The sequence below is a fragment of the Sorex fumeus genome, unplaced genomic scaffold (genome assembly GCF_029834395.1).
Source record: "Sorex fumeus unplaced genomic scaffold, SorFum_2.1 ptg000038l, whole genome shotgun sequence".
NCBI classification, from domain to species: Eukaryota; Metazoa; Chordata; class Mammalia; order Eulipotyphla; family Soricidae; genus Sorex; species Sorex fumeus.
In genome coordinates, this window is record NW_026606095.1 from 9,917,540 (window position 1) to 9,940,240 (window position 22,701).

The 22,701-nt window shown below is 39.3% G+C and overlaps 1 protein-coding gene across 1 annotated transcript in view; it reads right to left on the bottom strand.

Annotated features, from left to right (window-relative positions):
* Positions 1 to 22,701, bottom strand: part of TMC1 (transmembrane channel like 1) — a 158,507-nt gene that overhangs the window by 77,278 nt on the left and 58,528 nt on the right. Inside the window, exons 5-7 of the mRNA XM_056118790.1 lie at positions 20,774 to 20,864; positions 18,464 to 18,545; positions 2,308 to 2,414 (exon numbers count right to left, since the gene is read on the bottom strand). Coding sequence (XP_055974765.1) covers positions 2,308 to 2,414; positions 18,464 to 18,545; positions 20,774 to 20,864 — 280 coding nt within the window. The remainder of the gene's footprint in view (positions 1 to 2,307; positions 2,415 to 18,463; positions 18,546 to 20,773; positions 20,865 to 22,701) is intronic.

A 22,701-nucleotide genomic window follows, 5' to 3' on the forward strand; every position in this document is an offset into this window, starting at 1 on the left:
GAGAGCCCGGCAAGCTACCGAGAGTATCTCGCCCGCACGGCAGAGCCTGGCAAGCTCCCCGTGACGTATTCGATATCCCAGACACAGTGACAACAAAGTCTCCAATGGAGACGTTACTGGGCCCGCTCGAGCAAATCGGAGATCAACGGGAGGGCCTTTACTTTACTTTACAATCTATTTCTTTAAGAGAAATGATGGATGATATATTATGGAGCGTTTCTTATAATACAGTCAGAAATACATCTTTCTTGAGAGGGACAGACATAGTATGTATGACTGCTCTCACTTGTGGGATATAAAGTAAACAGAGCATGAGATTATCTAAGGACAGACAAGACAGGTACTAGTAAGACTGTTTCACAGTTGGAAGCTTGCCACAAGTATGGGGGGGGGTGGCAGAGAGCAGTTGGTATAAAGAAGGGATCACTATGACAACAACAGTTGGAAATGATCACTCGGGACAAGCACTGAATACTGACAGGAGGTAAAGGATATACATGATAACCTTTCAGTACATGTATTACAAACCATGGGCTGGAGTGATAGCACAGTCATAGGGTGTTTGCCTTGCGTGCAGCCAGCCCAGCTGAGCTGGGGTTGGTTCCTCTGCCCCTCTCAGAGAGCCGGGCAAGCTACTGAGAGTATCTTGCCTGCAAGGCAAATCCTGGCAAGCTACCCGTGACGTATTCGATATGCCAAACACAGTAACAAGTAAAAGTAAAGTAAAAGTAAAGGCCCTCCCGTTGATCGTCGATTTGCTCGAGCGGGCCCAGTAACGTCTCCATTGGAGACTTTGTTGTTACTGTGTCTGGCATATCGAATACTCTCGGTAGCTTGCCGGGCTCTCAAAATAGAGATGTTACTGGGCCCGCTCGAGCAAAATCGATGAACCATGGGAGGACAGTGTTTGTTTGGACTGGAGCAATAGCACAGTGTTAGGGCATTTGCCTTGCACACAGTCGGCCAGGCCAAGCCGGGTTCGATTCCTTCACCCCCCTCGGAGAGCCCGGCAAGCTACCGAGAGTATCTCGCCTGGGAAGCTGGCAAGCTCCCCGTGACATATTCAATATGCCAAATACAGTAACAACAAGTCTCACGATGGAGATGTTACTGGGCCCGCTCGAGCAAATTCGATGAACAACAGGAGGACAGTGACAGTAGCAGTGACTGCAAACCATGATGCCAAAAATAAAAGAGAGAAATAAGGCAGTCTATAGGGAATGGAAAGAGAGCAATAAGGCAATCTGTAGGGAATGAGGGGTTGTCAGGAGGCATACTGGGGACATTGGTGGTAAGAAATGCACACTCATGAAAGGATGGGTGTTGGAATATTGTATGGCTGAAACCCAATCATGAAAAACTTTGTAACTGTGTATCTCACTGGGCTCCAATTTTGTGTATATATATATTATATACATTCACAATTATATATACACAATTATATCACAATCACAATCACAAATCATCCTGTTATTTGTCAATTGCCTCGAGCAGGCCCCAGTAACGTCTCCTTCATCCTAGCCCTGAGATTATATTCAAGACTCTTTAGGAGAATGAGACCCATCATTGTTACTGGTATTTGGCATATTGGGTACGCTACGGGGAGTTTGCCAGACTCTGCTGTGTGGGCAGACTACATTCGTAGCCTGCCAGTTTGCCCAAAGTAGGAATGAGATAATAAGATGTCATAATAAGATGTCGCATGGCCGCGAATGCGGCCACGCGGTTCTGGGAGCTGGTTTTTATAGTCTCTGAGTCTTGGCCATTGTTGTTGATGGGATTACACGGCGCCAGGGGGCCAGTTGGTGGGTGTGACCCCTGCCTACTGGAATTTGGAGGATCACAATTATATATATATATATATATATATGCAATTATATATATGCAATTATATATATGCACAATTATAATATAAACATTTATATATATATTCAGAAGACTTGTACATCCTTTGGAGGAAAGATTAGGATTTTTGGCCCATAAGCACTATTTTTATTTAGAGTGGGTGTCTTTCACTTATTTATTCTAATCCCAAGGAAATGGTGTTCTTCTGGCTGGAACAATAGTGCAGCTCATAGGGCAATTGCCTTGCATGTGATTCACCTCTGAGTTCGATCCCTGACATCTCTTATGGTTCCTGAAGAATTGTCAGGAGTTGACTGTGAGGGCAGAGCCAGTAATAAATCTTGATCACTGCTGGGTGTCCCCCCAACACCCCCCCCCAAAAAATTAAAGGAGCTTTTCTAGGGGAGTGATAACACAAGGTATTTGTTTTAGTATATTTGTAAACTGGGAGTCAGATCTTACCTCTGGCAACATGATGAGACTGAATGTCAGGATAAAGAGAACCATATTTACTCCATACATCCATCTCAAGAAGAGGAAGTATGAGGCCACTGATGAGCCAAACTGACCTATTGTGAAGAAAATTAAAAGGATAAAGAAGAGGTGAAAACAGACCAAAAATTATGTCTGGAATCTTCCAAACAAAATATTTTTAAAATGAAATAATTCTATTCAAATACAGTTTTGAGCAATCTTCATGTTCTGTGCACACACAGAAAATGTTAAAGCAAGATCCCTGTGTTCTCTTTTATAGAGAAAAAATTGTGTGCAGGGATATGATCCATCCTTAGAGTCCATGTGTTCATCCAAGGGAAAGCTGCCCTTTTTTTTTTCTTTTTCATTGATTCACCGTGAGATACAGTTAAAAAAGCTTTCGTGTTTGGGTTTTGGTCATACAATTATCAATCACCCACCCCTTCACCACTGCACATTTTCCATCACCAAAATCCCCAGTATCTCCCTCCCCATTCCAACCCTTCCCTACCTGTGTGACAGACAAATTACACAATATTCTTTCTCTACTATGACTACATTCAATATTTCGACACTAGTCCCACCACAAATCAGAACTGCTGAAAAAGCAATGCTAGACAATTTGTTTTGTATTGCTTGTTATGGATAGCATATAATGTCATGTGGCCACAAAAGCGGCCACATGCTCTAGGAGTTCTAAAATTTTAATAATTAGGGTCTGGAGCAATCTCTGCAGTGAGCTGCTCAGCTCTGAGATTCCCGTGTGTGTCTCTGGGTCATGACCATGTAGGAGCTTGATAAGTAGCCAGAGGCAGTTTGTGGGCATCATCGCAAAGTCCCATTGGGGCCAGGGAAAAGAGAGGGATAAAGCTGCCTTTGATTAGCAGCCAACAAAGCTTTCTGAAGGGTCTATTTTATTTGTTGAGCTAAATAAGGCTGGAGCGATAGCACAGCGGTAGGGCGTTCGCCTTACAAGCGGCCAACATGGCCGACCCGAGTTCGATTCCTCCGCCCCTCTCGGAGAGCCCAGCAAGCTACCAAGAGTATTCGATATTCCAAACACAGTAACAACAAAGTCTCCAATGGAGATATTACTGGGCCCGCGCTCGAGCAAATAAGAATGACATCTTATTATCTCATTCCTACTTTGGACAAACTTGCAGGCTATCGAATGTAGCCTGCCCACAAGGCAGAGTCTGGCAAACTCCCAGTGGCGTACCAAATATGCCAAATACCAGTAACAATGATGGGTCTCATTCTCCTAAAGAGTCTTGAATATAATCTCAGGGCTAGGATGAAAGAGACGTTACTGGGGCCTGCTCGAGGCAATTGACGAATAACAGGATGATGAAATGAAATGAAATGAAATGAAATGAAATGAAATGAAATGAAATGAAATAAGAAAACACTTGTCAAGTGGTCCTAACATTGCCTGCTTGGTAGTTAGCCATCTATATAATTACTGGATTTCTTCCTCCCATTTTTTCAGGCAAACAAGGCCCTTCTCAAGAAAGTTTATCAGGACCATTACAGACAATTATCGTACAGAACAACCTGTGTTTTCCTCTCACTTTACTAGTGTGAAAACTGAAATTCTTTTATTCATTTTACACACTGTTATTAACTACTTCTAAAAATAAGCTAGGAAAGATTTTCTGTCCTAAAAGAAATTACATGCAGTGAGAAATGGAAATAATAGTATGAAATTATTTTGTAATAATTATTTTATGGGCTGGAGTGATAGCACAGCGGCCTTGCATGTGCCCCTCTCGGAGAGCCCAGCAAGCTACCGAGAGTATCTTGCCTGCACAGCAAAGCCTGGCAAGCTACCCGTGACGTATTCAATATGCCAAACACAGTAACAACAAATCTCACGATGGAGACGTTACTGGGCCCGCTCGAGCAAAATCGATGAATAACGGGAGGACAGTGCTACAACGCAGTATGATATATGAAATAATAGCATGAAAATATTTGAATAGTAAAAATACATACATTATATATAAAGTTGCTATATATAAACTGTGTTATATCTTATATGTGTTGTATATGTTAAATGCGTTATCTGCATATATTTTCTAGGTAGAAAATATGCTATAAATTCTCATAGTTTTTATACGATATTTGATATATATCTTAACATATGACATGACTGTAGTAATCCCCAGATGGGTACTGAAGGAATGGGAGGACCTGTTTTGAAAGGTTCACTGAAGCATGTCAAAGAAGGTGACGTTTAAGTATATAACTGAAGCTGGTCAAAGAGACTGCAGTATGAGAGCTGGAGAAGAGGAACTTTATTTTGAAGTAAAACCTAGATTATTCGAAAGAAGGCAAGACAATTAAGCATCAAGGCATGCATGGAAAAAGATGAGACTGTGGTAACGCTTGATGAAGAAGGAAAAGATCAAGCAACACTGTGCTGGTCCTGTGGAGTAAGACTAGACCCTTAAAACATAACTTTTTGAGGCAGCTCAGATAGAGAAGGGAGCACCAAATAAAGGGTGTTGGGAGGATCCTCCCAGGATGGGAGACGCATGCTGAAAGTAGACTATAGACCAAACATGATTGCCACTCAATGCCTCTTTTGCAAACCACAGCACCCAAAAGGAGAGAGAGAACAAAAGGGAGTGCCCTGCCACAGAGGCAGGGTGGGATGGGGGGGATGGAGGGTGGGAGGGATACTGGGATCCGTGGTGGTGGAAAATGGGCACTGGTGGAGGGATGGGTACTGGATCATTGTATAATTGAAACCCAAGCACAAAATTTGTAAGTCTACAACTGTATCTTGTGGTGTCTCACTAATAAAAATTTAAAAAAACATAACTTTTTTAAAAACATTAATTTAGTGTAAACAGACATGAATGTTGTGCCCACTCACACTTTCCCCACAGAAAAATGATCTGTTCAGTTCTTATTGACTGAAAAAAAATACACAAATGTACCTTAAGTAGTAGAAAGGAAGAGTGAAAAAAACTTAGAGTTTTAAATAACAGTATGAGATTTTATAGATGTTCAAAGGATAAGATTAATTTACTAAGACGCTATATCAGCTTTCTCTCTTTCTCCAGTCATTCTTTGGATTTCCTCAACTTCATTTTAAGTTGCTCAAGAAGAAAACATGAACAACATCAGTCCCATGTACTACTTCATAAAACACCCCAGTTCTTTGTGGGGTCCCTCTGACTTTGAAATAGTCTAAGTAGAAAAAGATTATTACAGAAACATGTATGTTTGTGTGAATCCAATTGCATCATCTGCTTCCTGAAAGTCCAGCCTCACATTAGCGTCATCCCTTATTTTTGGAACTTAGCCAATTCTTTAGGTGCTCTTATTCCCATAATATGGTGACAGTTTTATGGAAACTTGGAAAATCAATGTCTAAGTGGACATTCTGAAAGAAATCAATTCATTTGAAGTCTGAATATTTGTTTTTCTTTGCAATCAGAAAAAGGATTGATATTTCACTTTGTGGAGAATTGTAGAGATCTATAAGCATTCTGAAATCACGAGATTTTGATAAATATCTTTCCTTCCATCCCCCACCCCTGGTATTATAAATGGATGCTCCAGTTCATTTGCAGAAGTGAAAAAGTGAACACTCTTCCTTGGGGCCGGAGCAATAGCACAGCGGGGTAGGGTGTTTGCTTTGCATGCGGCTGACCCGGGTTCAATCCCCGGCATCCCATATGGTCCCCCAAGCACTGCCAGGAGTAATTTCTGAGTGCAGAGCCAGAAGTGACCCCTGAGCATCGCTGGGTGTGACCCAAAAGGCAAAAAAAAAGTGAATGCTCCTCTCCTAGATATCTAATCATCCACTTGACTCTTGGTGATTTTAGATCGCTGCATAGCTGTTATCTATGTGCTCTGGTAACCACTACCCAAGGATTGCCTCAGTCATCTTCTCTCATCATGTTTTATTGAAGAAAGAGGACTTCAAGCTTATAATTATTATAGTGGTTTCAACTGCAGGATAACCTGTGTCTCTGGGTATTGGGGGCAAATGCCTCGTTGGAAACACATGGCAACTTTTTGGTAAATATTTCAAGTACATGTTTGCTCTTCCTTTCCTTATTCTTAATATCCTCCCTTCCTTCTGTCCTAATTTTTTATAATTCTGCCCTTCCAATTAGCAACATGGCCTACTCCCTCCCATTCCTTGCTGCTATATGACCCCTGGAAAATAAGTGTCTTAATTACGTATAGAGAATAAATAGACCTACACATTAAGAAGAAAGGTAAACTGTCTCAGAAAAGAATTACTCATTCATCTGTAATCTATTTCATTAAGGATGAAACATATGTAGAGCCCAAAATCTAAATTTTAGTCTTTTGAGTGCCTTCACAACTGTTTTATTTGGAAGAAGAGAAGTTACATAAAATATTCTCTGGTGAGTCCTGTGTAAAGAAAATGAATAGCAAGAAATCGTATTTCATTAAAGGTAGAAATGGGTAAAAAATGACCCAGACACAGATCAAAGAGCCTGAGAAATCCAGAAGGCAATACTAATTACACATAATATAGTCAATAGCATGTGTGTGGAGGGGATGAGTACAGAGTGGCTAAAAATTCATAAAATGAAAGAATCTCCATTTTCATGCGCTCACATAAACTGATACATTCTTCTTTATTGGGGGGAGGGGCACTGACGGTGCTCAGGGCTTAGTCCTGATTCTGTACTCAAATGGGCTCAAGGGATCATATGTAATACCACAGGTTAAACCTGGGTCAGTCACCTGCAAGGCAAATGCCCTATCTGCTATACTATAGCTTCAGCCTCCAAACTGGCTTATGTTTACAAAAAACAAGATTGAGTGACGACTTCAACAATGGTGAAGGGAAGTGGTCAACCTGGAGGAAGAGGGTGTGCTGAAAGGTGGTATAGTGTTCTGCACGAAACCCTAAGAGTGACAGTACTGTACATCACAATGCTAAAAATTAATTTTTAAATTCCTGTCAATAAAGCAGGCTGGTGGGTGGGAGGGAAATTAGGGATATTGGTGGAGGGAAGTAGACACTGGTGTAGGGAGATTATATGCCTAAAACCAATCATGAATAACTTTGTAATCCACAGTTTAAAATCCACAATTTAAAAATATTTTTAAAAGAATGAGTGATGATGATAATAATAATAGCTCACGTATCTTGATGGGCAATTATGTATACTCAAAGTTTTGTACTCATGAAATCATTTTTCTGACTCTAGAACCTGAAACTCAAGAATTATTAGTCCCACGATGTCGATGAAGAGTTAACAACTTGGAATGGCTGACTGAACACTTTACTGATTATAATAGCTAACACAGTGAATTTTTTCTCCAACACCTACTTTATCACTGTGCTAGTGATTATAAATCTATTTCTGAAAACTTTCTTCCTAAATGATTAAAACATTAAAATCAAGGCGTGATAAACTTTTTTTTTTTGCTCTTTTGGTCACACCCTGCAGCATGTTACTCCTGGCTCTGCACTCAGGAATTATTCTTGATGGTGCTCAGGGGACCATATGGGATGCTGGGAATTGAACCCGGGTCAGCCGCGTGCAAGGCAAACAACAAACAACCTACCCTCTGTACTATTGCTCCAGCTCCCCTATTTTTCAAATTGGAAAAATCTTTATACAAAAAAAAAACTAAATATAGAGTCTAAAGCTATGTTCACTTTTAGCATCACTTGATCACTTGACTTCTCGTTAATCGTCAATTTGCTCGAGCAGGTGCCAGTAACATCTCCATTTGTCCCTGTCACGTGCTAGTGTAGCCCAATGGCATCTGTTCGCTCTGGGAACATGAAGAGCCTCAAACCGATCGTTCATGATCTTGATGAAGAAGTCTGACCATCTGGTAGGTGAGAAATGATGGTATAGTGGAATACCACTATTGGTGGTATAATGGAATTCCCGTGGAATCTAGTCCGTAACAGCTCTAGTCCAGCGGTCGTCTTTAAATCTCATTACGTGACCAGCCCATCTGATTTTTGACACCTTGGCAAACGAGACAGCATCCCTGATTCTTGATCGTCGACAGATGTCGGAACTCCAGATTCTTTCTCTCATTTGAGTGAAACGTGATACTCCAAGCATAGCTCTTTCAATTCCTCTTTGGGAGACCCGAATAGTGTTCTCATTCTGTTTGCATAGGGCCCAGGTCTCTGAGGCATATGTTAATGCAGGAAGAACAGTGGAATCAAAGAGATGTGCCCAGAGCCGGAGGTTCTTTGTCCTCTTAGCTATTTCTTCTTGAAGGCGTTCCAAGCCGCTCTTTTACCTCCACTACCCAGCCGCCACTTTTAGCATAAGAAATAAAAATATATGCATATCACAAATATACTGTCACTGTCATTGTCATCATATTGTTCATGGATTTTCTTGAGCAGGCCCAATAATGTCTCCATTGTGACACTTGTTACTGTGTTTGGCATATCGAATACACCATGGGTAGCTTGCCAGGCTTTTTTGGGGGAGCAGGGGGTTGTGAGGTACTCTCAGTAACTTGCTGGGCTCTCCGAGAGGGGTGGAGGAATCGAACCTGGGTCGGCAGCGTGCAAGGCAAATGCCCTAACCACTGTGCTATCGCTCCAGCCCATCACAAATATACAAAGACACAAGTTCAAACAACACCTTTATCTTTCATTTGATTCTCATCAAATCCTACCATTCCCTATTAATAGAGGTTTGAATGATAGGATATTTAGTTAGTAACCAGCGATGGAGTCAAAGTGTATATAGAGAGTATCATACAAGCATAAATAACGGAATAAGACTTCCAATCCAGGTGCTCTTACTGTACAGGCACTCTTTGCTCCAAATTTGTATTACTCTTGGTTACAGTGGCTTAGTACTCAAGTAAAATTATATTTAAAATTATTTTGTATTGTTTCATTTGGGGGGGTGACACCTGGCTGTGCTCAGGGTTTACTCTTGGCTCTATTCTCAAGAATCCTGGCAGTACCCAGGGGATCATAGTTATGATTTAATGTTTTAATCCTAGCAGTACCCGAATCATATTGGATGCCAGGGATTGAAAACAGGTCTAGCATGTGGAAGGAAAATGCTATACTATGCTATTCTACCTGCTATACTATCTCTAACTATAATTTGAATTAATTTTTTAAACTGCGAAATGTAGTTTTCCCCTCTGGAAAAGATTATTTTCTCCCTTGAATATGTATCTCTATCTTTTACTTCCCTCAAATTTCTTTAAGTTTCTTTCAAATAAAATAGTTTTGCTTCAAAAATTAAAATTAAAAAATTAAATTAAGCTATAATATGTATAATAAATATGCAATGAATCTGTCTAAAAGAATATAGATAATGTTTATCACTCAGCTAAAGCTAGTCAAAGTTACAGATTCAAATAACAGCTATAAATGACCGATGTCTGACTTTTATTTGACAAAATAATGGTCTTTTCATTGTGAATTATTAGTTTATTAAAACAGGACATTTTGCATATTATATCTCTAATGTTAGAGACATGATTTAAAGTTACAATTGCGATAGCACAGCGGGTAGGGCGTTCGCCTTACAAGCAGCCAACATGGCCGACCCGAGTTCGATTCCTCCACCCCTCTCGGAGAGCCCGGCAAGCTACCGAGAGTATTCGATATGCCAGACACAGTAACACTTATATATTATTATTACTAATAATAATATAATATATTAATAATATATTATTATAGCGATAGCACAGTGGTAGGGCGTTTGCCTTGCATGCAGCCAACATGGCCGACCCGAGTTCGATTCCTCCACCCCTCTGGAGAGCCCGGCAAGCTACCGAGAGTATTCAATATGCGAGACACAGTAACAACAAAGTCTCCAATGGAGACATTACAGGGCCCGCTCGAGTAAATCGATGATCAACGGGAGGGCCTTTACTTTACTTACTTAATATATTAATATATTAATAATATATTATTAATCACTTAATCACTTAATACCCGTTATTCATCGATTTATTCGAGCGGGTGCCAGTAACGTCTCCATTCATCCCGGTTGCGTGCTAGCGTAGCCCAATGGTATCTGTTCGTTTTAGGAACATGTAGAGCCTCAAACCAATCATTTAGGGTCTTGACGAAGAAGTCTGACCATCTTATAGGTGGGCGTCCACGTGATCTTTTGATGTCTCGTGGAATCCAATCAATAATGGCTCTAGTCCAGCGGTTGTCTGTAAACCTCATTACATGTCCAGCCCATCTGATTTTTGATGTCTTGGCAAATGAGACAGCGTCCCTGATTCTTGAGCATTGACGAAGATCAGAACTCCGGATTCTATCTCTCATTTGAGTGAATCGTGATATTCCAAGCATAGTTCTTTCGATTCCTCTTTGAGAGACCCGAATAGTGTTCTCATCCTGTTTTCGTAGGGTCCAGGTCTCTGAGGCATATGTTAATGCAGGAAGAATAGTGGAATCAAAGAGATGTGCTCGTAGCTGGAGGTTCTTTGTCCTTTTAGTTATTTCTTCAATGCTCTTGAAGGCATTCCAAGCCGCTCTCTTCCTCCTGCGTAACTCAGGTGCCAGGTCATTCATCATGTTGATTTCTCGACCTAAGTATATATAACTGTTGCATTCGGAGATGGTGGTTCCGTTGAGAGCGAATGGAGCGTCAGGAACAAGGCTGTTTCTCATAAACATTGTCTTCGTAAGATTCAGCTGTAGTCCGACCTTTCCACACTCACGGTCAAAGTCCGCAAGCATTTGTGCCGCTTGGCTGATGTTTGGTGTTATTAGAACGATGTCATCAGCAAAGCGGAGGTGGTGTAGTTGCCGACCATCTATCTTCACTCCCATGTTTTCCCATTCTAGTCGTCGCATGATGTTCTCGAGGGTGGCACTGAAGAGTTTTGGTGAAATGGTATCACCCTGCCGAACCCCTCTCTTGATATGGATGATTACTTCTTTGTAGAATGGTGAGATCTTGGTAGTGAATCCGCAATAGAGCTCACGAAGGATCCTGATGTATTGAGTTTGTACGCCCTGATTGGCTAGGGCTTCCATGACCGCTTCCGTCTCAACAGAATCAAAGGCCTTCTTTAAATCAATGAACGTTAGACAGAGCGGCATCTTGAACTCCCGAGATACCTCAATGAGCTTGGTTATTGTGTGGATATGGTCAATGGTACTGAATCCTTTTCGGAACCAGCTTGTTCACATGGTTGTCCTTCATCTAGTGTTCTGCTAATCCTATTCAGGATGACTCGAGTGGATAGTTTGTAGATGACAAACAATAGGCAGATTGGGCGATAGTTGCCAATGTCGTGGATGTCTCCTTTCTTGTATAGTAGTACAGTCTTGCTGGTTTTCCATTGGGATGGAACCTTGCATTCAGACAGGTAGCGTGTGAAGAGTCGAGCTAATGTATTGATGAGTACTGATGGTAAGTTCTTCAGGTGTTCAGGTCTGATCTTGTCTGGGCCAGGTGCTTTTTGTTTCTTTACCGACGAGATGGCATGTTGGATTTCGGAAGGGAGAACACTGGGAACGACATATCCATCATGTGGTATGTGGTATGTGGGCAAGTGGATGTGGCTATTAAAGAGATATATTATTACTACTAATTTTTTTATGTAGCACTGTAGCACTGTCCTGTTGTTTATCAATTTGTTCGAGCAGGCCCAGTAACGTCTCCATTGTGAGACTTGTTATTACTGTGTTTGGCATATCGAATACTTCACGGGTAGCTTGCCAGGCTTTGCCATGCGGGTGAAATACTTTCAGTAGCTTGCCAGGCTCTCCAAGAGGGGTGAAGGAATCGAACTCGGCTCAACCAGGCCAGCTGCATGGAAGGCAAACACCCTACCGCTGTGCTATCACTCATAGCGGGTAGGGCATTTGCCTTGCACGTGACTGACCCATGTTCGATTCCTCTGCCCCTCTTGGAGAACCCAGCAAGCTACTGAAAGTATTTCACCCGCATAGCAAAGCCTGGCAAGCTACCCGTGAAGTATTCGATATGCCAAACACAGTAATAACAAGTCTCACAATGGAGACGTTACTGGGCCCACTCAAGCAATTTTTCTATATTTCTTTAAAATTAAAGCTAAAGCTTCACTTCTTTCTCTGTTTATTTAATATTAAAGGAAACTATAGTTTGTCATTATGTATGATTTCTTTAAATACCTGGGTAATAAGACAAGAAGATGCATATGAACATTTCTAGAGGATAAAAACCAGCAAGTTACCTGGTATATGAGTACAGTGAAAATTCTATCTAATTAGGGTAAAATAGAAGGTATAGTCTCTTCTCTACTTGTCTCAGAGAAGAGAATTAACTTTAGCAAGTCTAATTTGTATATTTTTATTTCTTATGCTAAAAGTGAACACAGTTTTAAACTCTATACTTAGTCTTTTTTGTTTGAAAATTTTTCCAATTTGAAAAATAGGTTTATCATACCTTAATTTTAATGTTTTAATCAATTAGGAAGAAAGTAGAATTTGACTCAGAGATAGATTTATAATCTCCAGTTTGAAAGACATTTATTGCAATCCATAATAATTTTAATTATTTTTATTTTATAAATTATAAAATGGAGGGGGAGTGGAACGATAGCACAGTGGTAGGGCATTTGCCTTGTACGCAGCCAACATCGCTGACCCGAGTTCTATTCTGCTGCCCCTCTTGGAGAGCCCGGCAAGCTACGAGAGTATCTTGCCCACACAGCAGAGCCTGGCAAGCTACCCGTGATGTATTCGATATGCCAAACACAGTAACAACAAAAGTCTCCAATGGAGATGTTACTGGGCCCGTTCGAGCGTATCAATGAACAACGGGAGGACAATTCTCTCTCTTCTCTTAAATTATAAAATATAACCCATGTATATACTTTTTTAGTCTTTGGGCCACACACAGAAATGATCAGGGCTTACTCTGACCTCTGCACTCAGCATTCAATCCTGGTAGAATTGGTGGACCACCAGAGATTAAAGCTGGGTTGGCTGTGTGCAAGGCAAACACAGTACTCACTGTACTATTGCTCTAGCCCTCTATACTAATGTTTATAAGTAAGATCAGTACTCATCTGCATTGTCAATACTATATCCTAGTGCCTGGATAAATAGTAGTCCTTTTAATAGTTGGCACTCAGAAAGTGCTAACTTAATTAATCAGTAAGATCAACTTACTCTGAAGATTAAATGAGATATGACACAGTAAACATTTATGAGTTTGAATGGGCTATAATACTATCTTTACTAACTTTAAAATTATGTAGTCAATTCCTCAATAGAAAAGAACTTCATTTCCTGCCATCTGATAAAAGATTGATATCTGAAATATATAAAGTACTGATAGAATTTTATAAAAAGAAGAAAAATAAACCTACCAACCCTGTCAAAGTAAAGAGGAAATGGGACCAGAGAGATAATGCAGAGGGCAGACATCCAGCCAAACTGGGTCTGATACCTGGAATCCCAAAGTTTCCCAAGCACTGCCAGGAGGGATCCCTGGAGGCAGAACCATAGGTAAATTCTGAACTCTGCAGGATGTGGTCAAAAACAAGTGAAAACAAAACAATGAAAGCACTCTTCCTCAAAGAAAACAAACCAATGACTAAAAGGTATGTGAAAAAAAATTCTCTCCATCACATATCATCATGTAAATGCAAATCTAAACAGTGAGATATCACCTCACACCAATTAGACTGGCATACGTCATGATGAACAAAAACAACCAGTATTGGAGTGGATGTGGGTGCAAGAAACCCTCAACCACTGCTGGTGGGAATGTTGACTGATCCAATCTTTTTGGAAAACAATACAAACATATCTCAAATATCTTGGAATTTTCTAACACCCAAGAACAGCCCCTGGGTGCCATTTAAGGGTGTCAACAGCCTTGGTCGGAACATTCAGCAATGAATCCATGAAGGCAGCAGTTCATTGGAGATTTCTGCTGACTCTCTGCAGAGCCAATTTTACCCAGGCAGTTCAGATGGAGCAGGCATTCTCTCCCCACCTATTCCAAATGGAGCCCTGGTGACCAGAAACTTCCAGTAAAAAATCCCAGGTCTGAGGGACCAGGGACTAAAGACTCCAGGCCACATAATGGTGGGGGCAGGTCGTCCCTTCCCGTCTCCCCACCCTTCGGGGTCCTGGCTATTGTTGTTAGTTAAGTACTTTAATGGTCTTGATCCAGAGACTCACAAATGAATCTCACAATGGATTAGCTCCTTACAGATATGTCTCTGACCCCAATCATTTACAATTTTAGAATTCCAGGAGCATGCAGAATCTCTTATGATATTCATAATAAGCAATAGAAAATAAATTATCTGGCATCTGCTTGTGGCAAGACGGGATTGAGTGGTCGTAGGAAATTTTGAAATAATGGTGGTGGGAAAGTGTAATGATGGTGGGCTTGGTATTAAAATATTGAATGTAATCAATTAATGTGAACAACCTCATGAAAATAAAATTTTAAAAAATATCTTGAAATTAAGTTTCCATAAGACCCAGCAATTTCTTCTTGGCATCTACCCCAAGGCGCCCAAAACTTTTATTCCAAAAAGATATTGGCACTCATATGTTCACTGCACCACTATTCACAAGAGCCAAGATCTGGAAACAACACAAAAGAGGACGATTGAGTGAAGAAATGATGGTACCTACATATACTGGAATACTACTTGACTTTAAGAAGAGATGAAATCGTTAAATGTGTTGCTATGTGGATGAATCCAGCGCGTAGCACACTGAATGAAGTTACTTAGAGGAAAGGACAGGCACAGAACGATTTCTCTTACATGCAAGAGGTAAATAAACACTGTAGGAGAATGTGCAAAGGCAACTGAAACTAAGAACTGGTCTTCACTAGGAACAATAATTGAGAGAAGAGGATATTCCAATGGAGGGTCTGATGCTGGAAAGTTTTATGCATGAAACTTTGCCATTAACAATTTGATAAACCACACTGCCTAAAATAAAGTTTTCAAAAATGCATAGAGAGGTCTATATACCACAAACAGAGCATTTACTTTCATAAAATAAAATATACACTTTATAAATAGGGCAAATGTTTAACCTTTTTATTCTAAATTGCAAGGAAGGTTAATTGGGCGGATTAACCTTCTCAGTAGAATTCTATATCTGACTTATCTGTTTCAATTATTAATTTTTTAAAAGTATAAGGTAAAAAACTTCACATACTTACAAATACAGCGGAAACTTATTGTAACTTATAAACCATAGAACGCTGGTTTGGAAAGGACCTTACATACTAACTAGCTAAATCCCAAATTATTTGTAAAATCTTAAATGTGCAAACTCCCAATTATAGGCTGAATAAGAAGCAAAATAAATAAATAAATAAACCTCAGAAAAACAACCTAGAAAATTGTGTGATCCATTTCTTCCCACTTCTATTCACTTTAGCTTCAAGCTTTCATTGCAAATATATTCTTTCCTTTTTGACAGGCTATTTCCCGAGAGTACCTCTAATACAGTGACTTTAAAGTTCTTAGACAGAGAGATAGTATAGTGGGTAGAGCATTTGCCTTATACATGCCCAATCTTGGTTAGATCCTCAGCATCCCAGATGGTCTCCCAAGCACCGCCAGGAGTAATCCCTGAACATTGCCCATTGTGGCCCCCAAACAAGCAAACAAACAAACAAAAAGGACAAAATCATAGAAATAAATGAAACATTGAGGAAAACAATGCACACTTGCTTAAACTGTCGAGCTTGATGCTTCCGGATTTCCTAAAAGAAGTTAATTTTGGGTCCCACCCAGCAGTGCTTAGGGCTTATTGCTCAGGAATCACTCCTGGTGGGCTCAGGGTACCATATGTGGTAGCAGAGATCTAATTCATGCTGGCTGTATGCAAAGCAAACATCCCATGACTGTCCAATTGCTCTGGCCCTTTAGGGCCTTTACTTTATATCTATACCCAATTACAAATATTTTGGGATGTTTTTAAATTAATTAGAAGTAGTCCTATCACTTTATAAGTGAATAGAATCAAGCTCAGAGGGTCTAAGTAGTTGTCTCTTACTCAAACAAATCAGCTGTGGCAGACAAGAACCAAATTTAGAGTATTTTTCACACAATCCTTTAAGGATGTTAATGTTCTTAATGACACTGTATTCTTAATGCTTCTTAAAGTTTGATTTTTAGCTATGCAGTTAAAACCTAAGAATTTCATGATGTCTGTTCTGTACATTTGATTGTACTCAATATAATTTAATAACATAAAACATATTCTTTCTAGCAATCTAGCAATGAATACAACTAAATTTTTGCTTTCATTTCTAGTAGGAAAAGTAAAGTAAAAGTAAAGTAAAGGCCCTCCCGTTGATCGTCGATTTGCTCGAGCGGGCCCAGTAACGTCTCCATTGGAGACTTTGTTGTTACTGTGTCTGGCATATCCAATACTCTCGGTAGTAGGAAAAATAAACATAAAATAAAATGAAGTTGTACTGGAGTGATAGTACAGCAGGTAGGGTGTTTGCCTTGCACCCGGCCAACCCAGCAGACCCGAGTTCAATTCCTCCACCCCTCTCGAAGAGCCCGGCAAGCTACCGAGAGTATCTCGCCCACATGGCAAGGCCTGGCAAGCTCCCCACGACATATTCGATATGCCAAACACGGTAACAAGTCTCACAATGGAGATGTTACTGGGCCCGCTAGAGTAAATCAATAAACAATGGGAGGACAGTGTGACTATTAAAAGTTAAAACAAATAGAAAATACAGTTTCAGTGATATTGTTGACATTACAATTATTAGTGATAATGATAGAAAAATAAAGTCAGAAGAAAAATTAAGAAAGGGGTGGTATAGGAGTGTGTAGAATGGAATACAATTAATGAGCTGATGCATTTTATTTAACTCATTGTCACCTGATAATGAAAGACAAAGGATTGAGGAACAAGCACTCCTAAAACATGCCCAATCATGTCAACAAAATATCCATCAGTTATTTTATCTCCCCATGAAGCCTCCATTTTAATTACACAACACCACACTTAACCAGCAGGAAAAGCTGCCCTCATTCTGGAGGCACAGAGGAAATGCAATCTTAGTGAAAATCCTTAGAAAACAAAATATGGCAAGATGATAGCCCAAATTCTTAGTTTCTTATTATAGTCTTTCATGTTTAATTATTTACCACATTTCTACTATATTTTACAATTTTATTGACTTTGTTGTAAGTCTAGAGAACTATGTGGAGCAGGCTATGCGTTGAGTATATTATCCTGTTTTCTCTGTGAATTTTGTTCTAAATGAAGACACGATGGGATTTTCATAGAGCGAATTCCTGGTTTACCACACCATATTTGATGGGGTTCAGATAGTAGGCAACAAATCATAGAGGAAATTTATATATATATATATATACATATATATATATATATATATATATATATATATATATATTTCGGAGAGCCCAGCAAGCTACCAAGAGTATCCTGCCAGCAGGGCAGAGCCTGACAAGCTACCTGTGCTGTATTAGATATGCCAAAAACAGTAACAATAACGGGTCTCATTCCCCTGACCTTGAAAGAGCCTCCAATATGGCAGCGTTGGAAAAGATGAGTAAAGAGAGGATGCTAAAGTCTCAGGGCTGGGACAAATGGAGATGCTACTGGAGCCCGCTTGAGTGAATTTATGAAGAAGGGGGTGACAGTGATACAGTGATACAATGAAGTTCCTGGATGCTGCTAATTCTACTTCAGAGGTTTAATACTTAGTCTCAAAAAATTTACATATATATATAAATATATATATATGCCTCCAAAATTATTTCACTTTTTAAACATTCATTTAAATCATTTTTTGGGTACTCAGGGAAAGCATATCATTTTAATGCCATATTCAATGGCAAAAGACATTGCCATATCATCCTAATAAAACAACTCACTGTGCATTAGATGAATTTCTTTGTATCAGAGACAAAGCAAAGTAAAAAGAAAAATGAGAGTGTTTTGGTCTAATGCAGGACAACAAAGGGCAGACCCTGCTGAAGTGGATAAGGGCTGGTAAAACTTCAAAGTGAAAAAAAAAGGCTGTAAAAACATTCTGTTTATTTGTCTTCTTGCTTAAAATCTTTGCAATAGTACAGAAGCTGAGAAAGGTGTCTAAGAAGTTTGTGAGACGTTTATTTAGGACAGCTTTTCCCGATACAACAGAATCTGATGAGCACTTACTTTCAATTGCCTTGATTTTATTTTCCCATGGTACACAAGCAGCTTTGAAGTTCTCAAAATCACGAAGAAACTTTGCCCATTTCTGAAAGGAAAGCCAAATATGACAATTAAACCCAACCACTTGTGTATCATGATGTTTAGACCCCTTTGGTCCCAAATATGCTAAGACAATGATCGTTCTAGAGTCACTGATTTGTAAAGGCAACTTGACTGAAAGTTGTAGATCTCCCCATTCAAAAAAAAAAAAACACACTTTAAGGTTTTTTTTCTTTGTTTTGTTTTTAGTTTTAGGGGGCTATATCCAACTGTGCTCAGGTCTCACTCCTGGTTCTGAACTCATGGGTGATTTTGGGCAAGCTTGGGGGATTATATGGGGTGCCGGGTATTAAACCTGGGCCAGCTGTATGCAAAGCAAGTGCCCTACCCACCATATTAACTCTCCAACCTCAGATGGCCCTCTTCTACAAAAATATGTTGAGAAAAGTCTATGTATTTTTCTGGCAAAAAGAAATCACAAATTGAGTTAGGACCTAAAAAAAGGTGATTCACAAGTTGTTTATATGTAATTAAGTATTCACTGTATAAAGGAATTAATAAAATATGGCTAAGATCTAGATTCTGCTTGAAGGGTTCCTGGGTCTGGCACAGTAAGCTATCAGTGGTAGAACTATGATGACAGACACTTTTCAGTCTGGTAAAGACAGAACAGACATCTAAAAGGAACTGGCCAAGTATTGTTGGAAAGGCAAGAAGAAAAAGCATAAGTCTGTTTTTATAAAATACATTCCTTCTACGTGACTTAATAGTGTTAGGCTAGCTATGATCAAGAGGACTGCTCAGAAGAATGGAAAATGGTGATGTACTCATAAAACTGTTTTTTGCAATACATTTAGCATGAAATAGAAATAATATATACTTTATTTGTCCTGAGAACTAAATATAACTTTCGTTAAGAATTCAATATTGTGCTTGACAATTGTAAATGACACAAAAATATTAGTTTCTATTTGACCTTTTCCAAATATTCTCATATATATAATTATTTCTATTCAACTTGTTGTTGATGTTTCTAATAGAGACAGTTATATGGCTCTGTAACATTGCTATTTTGAGAAAAAAAATCTTTGATCTGTAACCCCTAAACTATCAGGGAATAAAAATGAAAAGCACAAAATATTTTACATCTGGAAGTGATAAACTCATACAAAACAAGTCTTTTGTCATAGTTCACTATTTTTTACTTGTTTTGTCATTTTCATATCTCATTATTTAATTTTTATATTTAACAGTCTATCAATGTAATTTTCATAGTATTTTTTCTAAGGGAGGTAGAAATACATTGTGTTCAGGACTTAACACCCTGCCCCACCTTCATCCTCTTCACAACTACCAGGACTTTGTTTTTCACCAGAAAGAAAAAAGAAAAGAAAAGCTAAAACACACCCACCTTTTGTTTTGTTTTGCTTTTATTTTATTTTTTTTTATTAGTGAGATACCATGAGGTACAGTCATAGACTTACAAATTTTTGTTCTTGGGTTTCAATTATGCAACGATCAAATACCCATCCCTCCACCAGTGCCCATTTCCCACCACCACGGATCCCAGTATCCCTCCCACCCCACCCCCACCCCGCCGTCCCCACCATCCCACCCTGCTTCTGTGGAAGAGCATTCCTCTCTGTTCTCTCTCTCCTATTTGAATCTTTTCTCCAAGAAATACCTAGGAAGAATCCTAATAAACTAGACTAAACCAGATTGTGCCAAGAAAGACTCCAGTGATGACCCGTCAGTGACATTTTCTCATTTTAAGACTAAAAATCTTACCTAGAGGTAGAGATTAAACAAGCAAGAAAAACACTTGATACTTGCAAACAAGTGCCTCTACCTCTTACCCCTCTATGTTTATGTACCCGGCCCTTTCTGCCTCTCCCGGTAAAGACTCCTCTGCCCTCTGTTCAGAGGACCAGCCAGGACACATTGTCTTGTGCTGTCCCCCTTGATCACAAGCCTAAAAATGATAAATCTCAGCCTAAATCTCTCCCTTGGCCTCTTCCCAATTCCTATTCATGCTGAGAGCCAAAGAACCTTGGGGTCTGAAACATATGGAGCCTTTTGGTCAAATTTTCACTGTGTCTTCCTCTGCCCCAGTTTTAATGCCAACTTATGTGCATTTGTGCTTTATGCATATAAAGTGTAATATTTGTTTCACTTTCTGAAGAGAAAAAAAAAGTCCGTTTTCACCAACTTGGCAGCAACGTGGCATCTGCCTAGAGTATATAGTATAAACCAACCCATCATACAAAGACTGACCTTAGCCATCATCATCTTAAATGCAAACCACCGTTTTCCTTTTCCTTTACCAAGAGCTCCTTCATTTTCACTCACAAACTTCTTAGCTTCTCTGAAAAAAAGAAAGAAAAATAAAGGGTCAGTGGGTTAGAGGGGATTTTCATAGAATATATAAGTAGTAGACTGCTTTAAGTTTGGTTTAGTTTATTTTAGTAATACTGTAGCACTATTGTCCTGTTGTTCATCGATTTGCTCAAGTGGGCACCAGTAATGTCTCCATTGTAAGATTTGTTGTTACTGTTTTTGGCATATCGAATACGCCTCGCGAGCTTGCCAGGCTGTGTGGGTGGGATACTCTTGGTAGCTTGCTGGGCTCTCTGAGAGCGATGGAGGAATCGAACCTGGGTCAGGCAGATGTAAGGCAAATGCCCTACCCGTTGTGCTATAATTCTGATTGTTTTAGTTTATCTTTAGTAATATAGTATAAAGGAGTAGATTATTTTAGGAATGTTTTATTTACCGTTTTAGATTTGCATTTATTTCATTTGGAATCTTTTAGATGCCAAAGAAGTAAATCTAAGTCATATTTTATAAGTGCGGAATTATAATAAACTTGAGGACATTTTAATTCTGCCCAGTAAAACTAAGGCATGTTAGACTAATTCAATCAACAAGTCATTGAAATACAAAGAATTTATTCTATGCATCAAAATAATAAACTTGAATTTCTTTTTTATTTAACACATATAAAATTAAATATGGTTTAATTCAGACTCTGGTATTTGGGATGTTTATTAAAAATAATTCTTTCCTGTTTTTCTAAGTATTATTTCTTTAATAGGGCAGCACATTTAGGGCAAACTGACACAGAACACACACACACTGACCTGATGTTTAATCTCATAAAAATAATTATGACTTGAGACAGAAACATCATTATATAAAGCAGATGGAGTTGAGAGAAGGAAAAAGACATAAAGTTTATTGTCCTCATTCAGAAAGGACTTAAAATTTAAATTTCATAATAGCACTGTAGCACTGTTCTCCCATTGTTTATCGATTTGCTCAAGTAGACACCAATAATGTCCCACAACAAATTGTGATATTTTTTGTTACTGTTTTTGGCATATCAAATACATCACAGGTAGCTTGCCGTGCTTTGCCGTGTAGGTGAGATACTCTCGGTAGCTTGCTGGGGTCTCCAAGAGGGGTGGAGGAATCGAACCTGGGTCAGCCGCATGCAAGGCAAACACCCTACCCGCTGTTCTATCACTCCAGCCCAAATTTCATAGTATCCCCAACAAATATGTACGCAGGCATATTAGTCATGTCAGTGTCTTTATATTAGTCATATCAGTGTCTTTCTATACTTTTGTAAAAACATTAGGTCATTAAAATGGAAAATGTAAATAAGTTTAATACATTAAATTTAAGAAAAGTTTACTTTTAAGTTTAATCTTAGGGTCTTTTTGTTTTTGTTTAATGTTTTGTTTTTATAGGGGGCTACACTGGGTGCTGGGGATACTCCTGACTCGGTCCTCAGGGATCATTCATTCCTGGTGGTGCTCAAGGGACCTACTGGGATGCTGGTGATCAAACCTAGGTCAGTCACGTGCCTTATAGCAAGTGCCTTACCCGTTATATTATCTCTCTGGCACCTTAATCTCAATTTTAAGTTTAAAACTGTGTTTGGTCATTTCTTAAATACAGTTTGGTGTTTGCTTATGGAAAGAAATTTAAAGAACAGAAGCAATCAATACCTGTCAGCTATTCAGATGTTGTAGTAAACATTAAATAACTGGGGAGAAAAACAGATAACCCAAGCCTGGAGCAGGAGTAGGCAGGCATAAAGCTGTCCTCAGTAGATGGCTCCAAAAAACATGTGAGATTTTATAGACAAGACCCTTTCACACATAGCTATAAGTAAACTTATTAACACATTTTTTAAA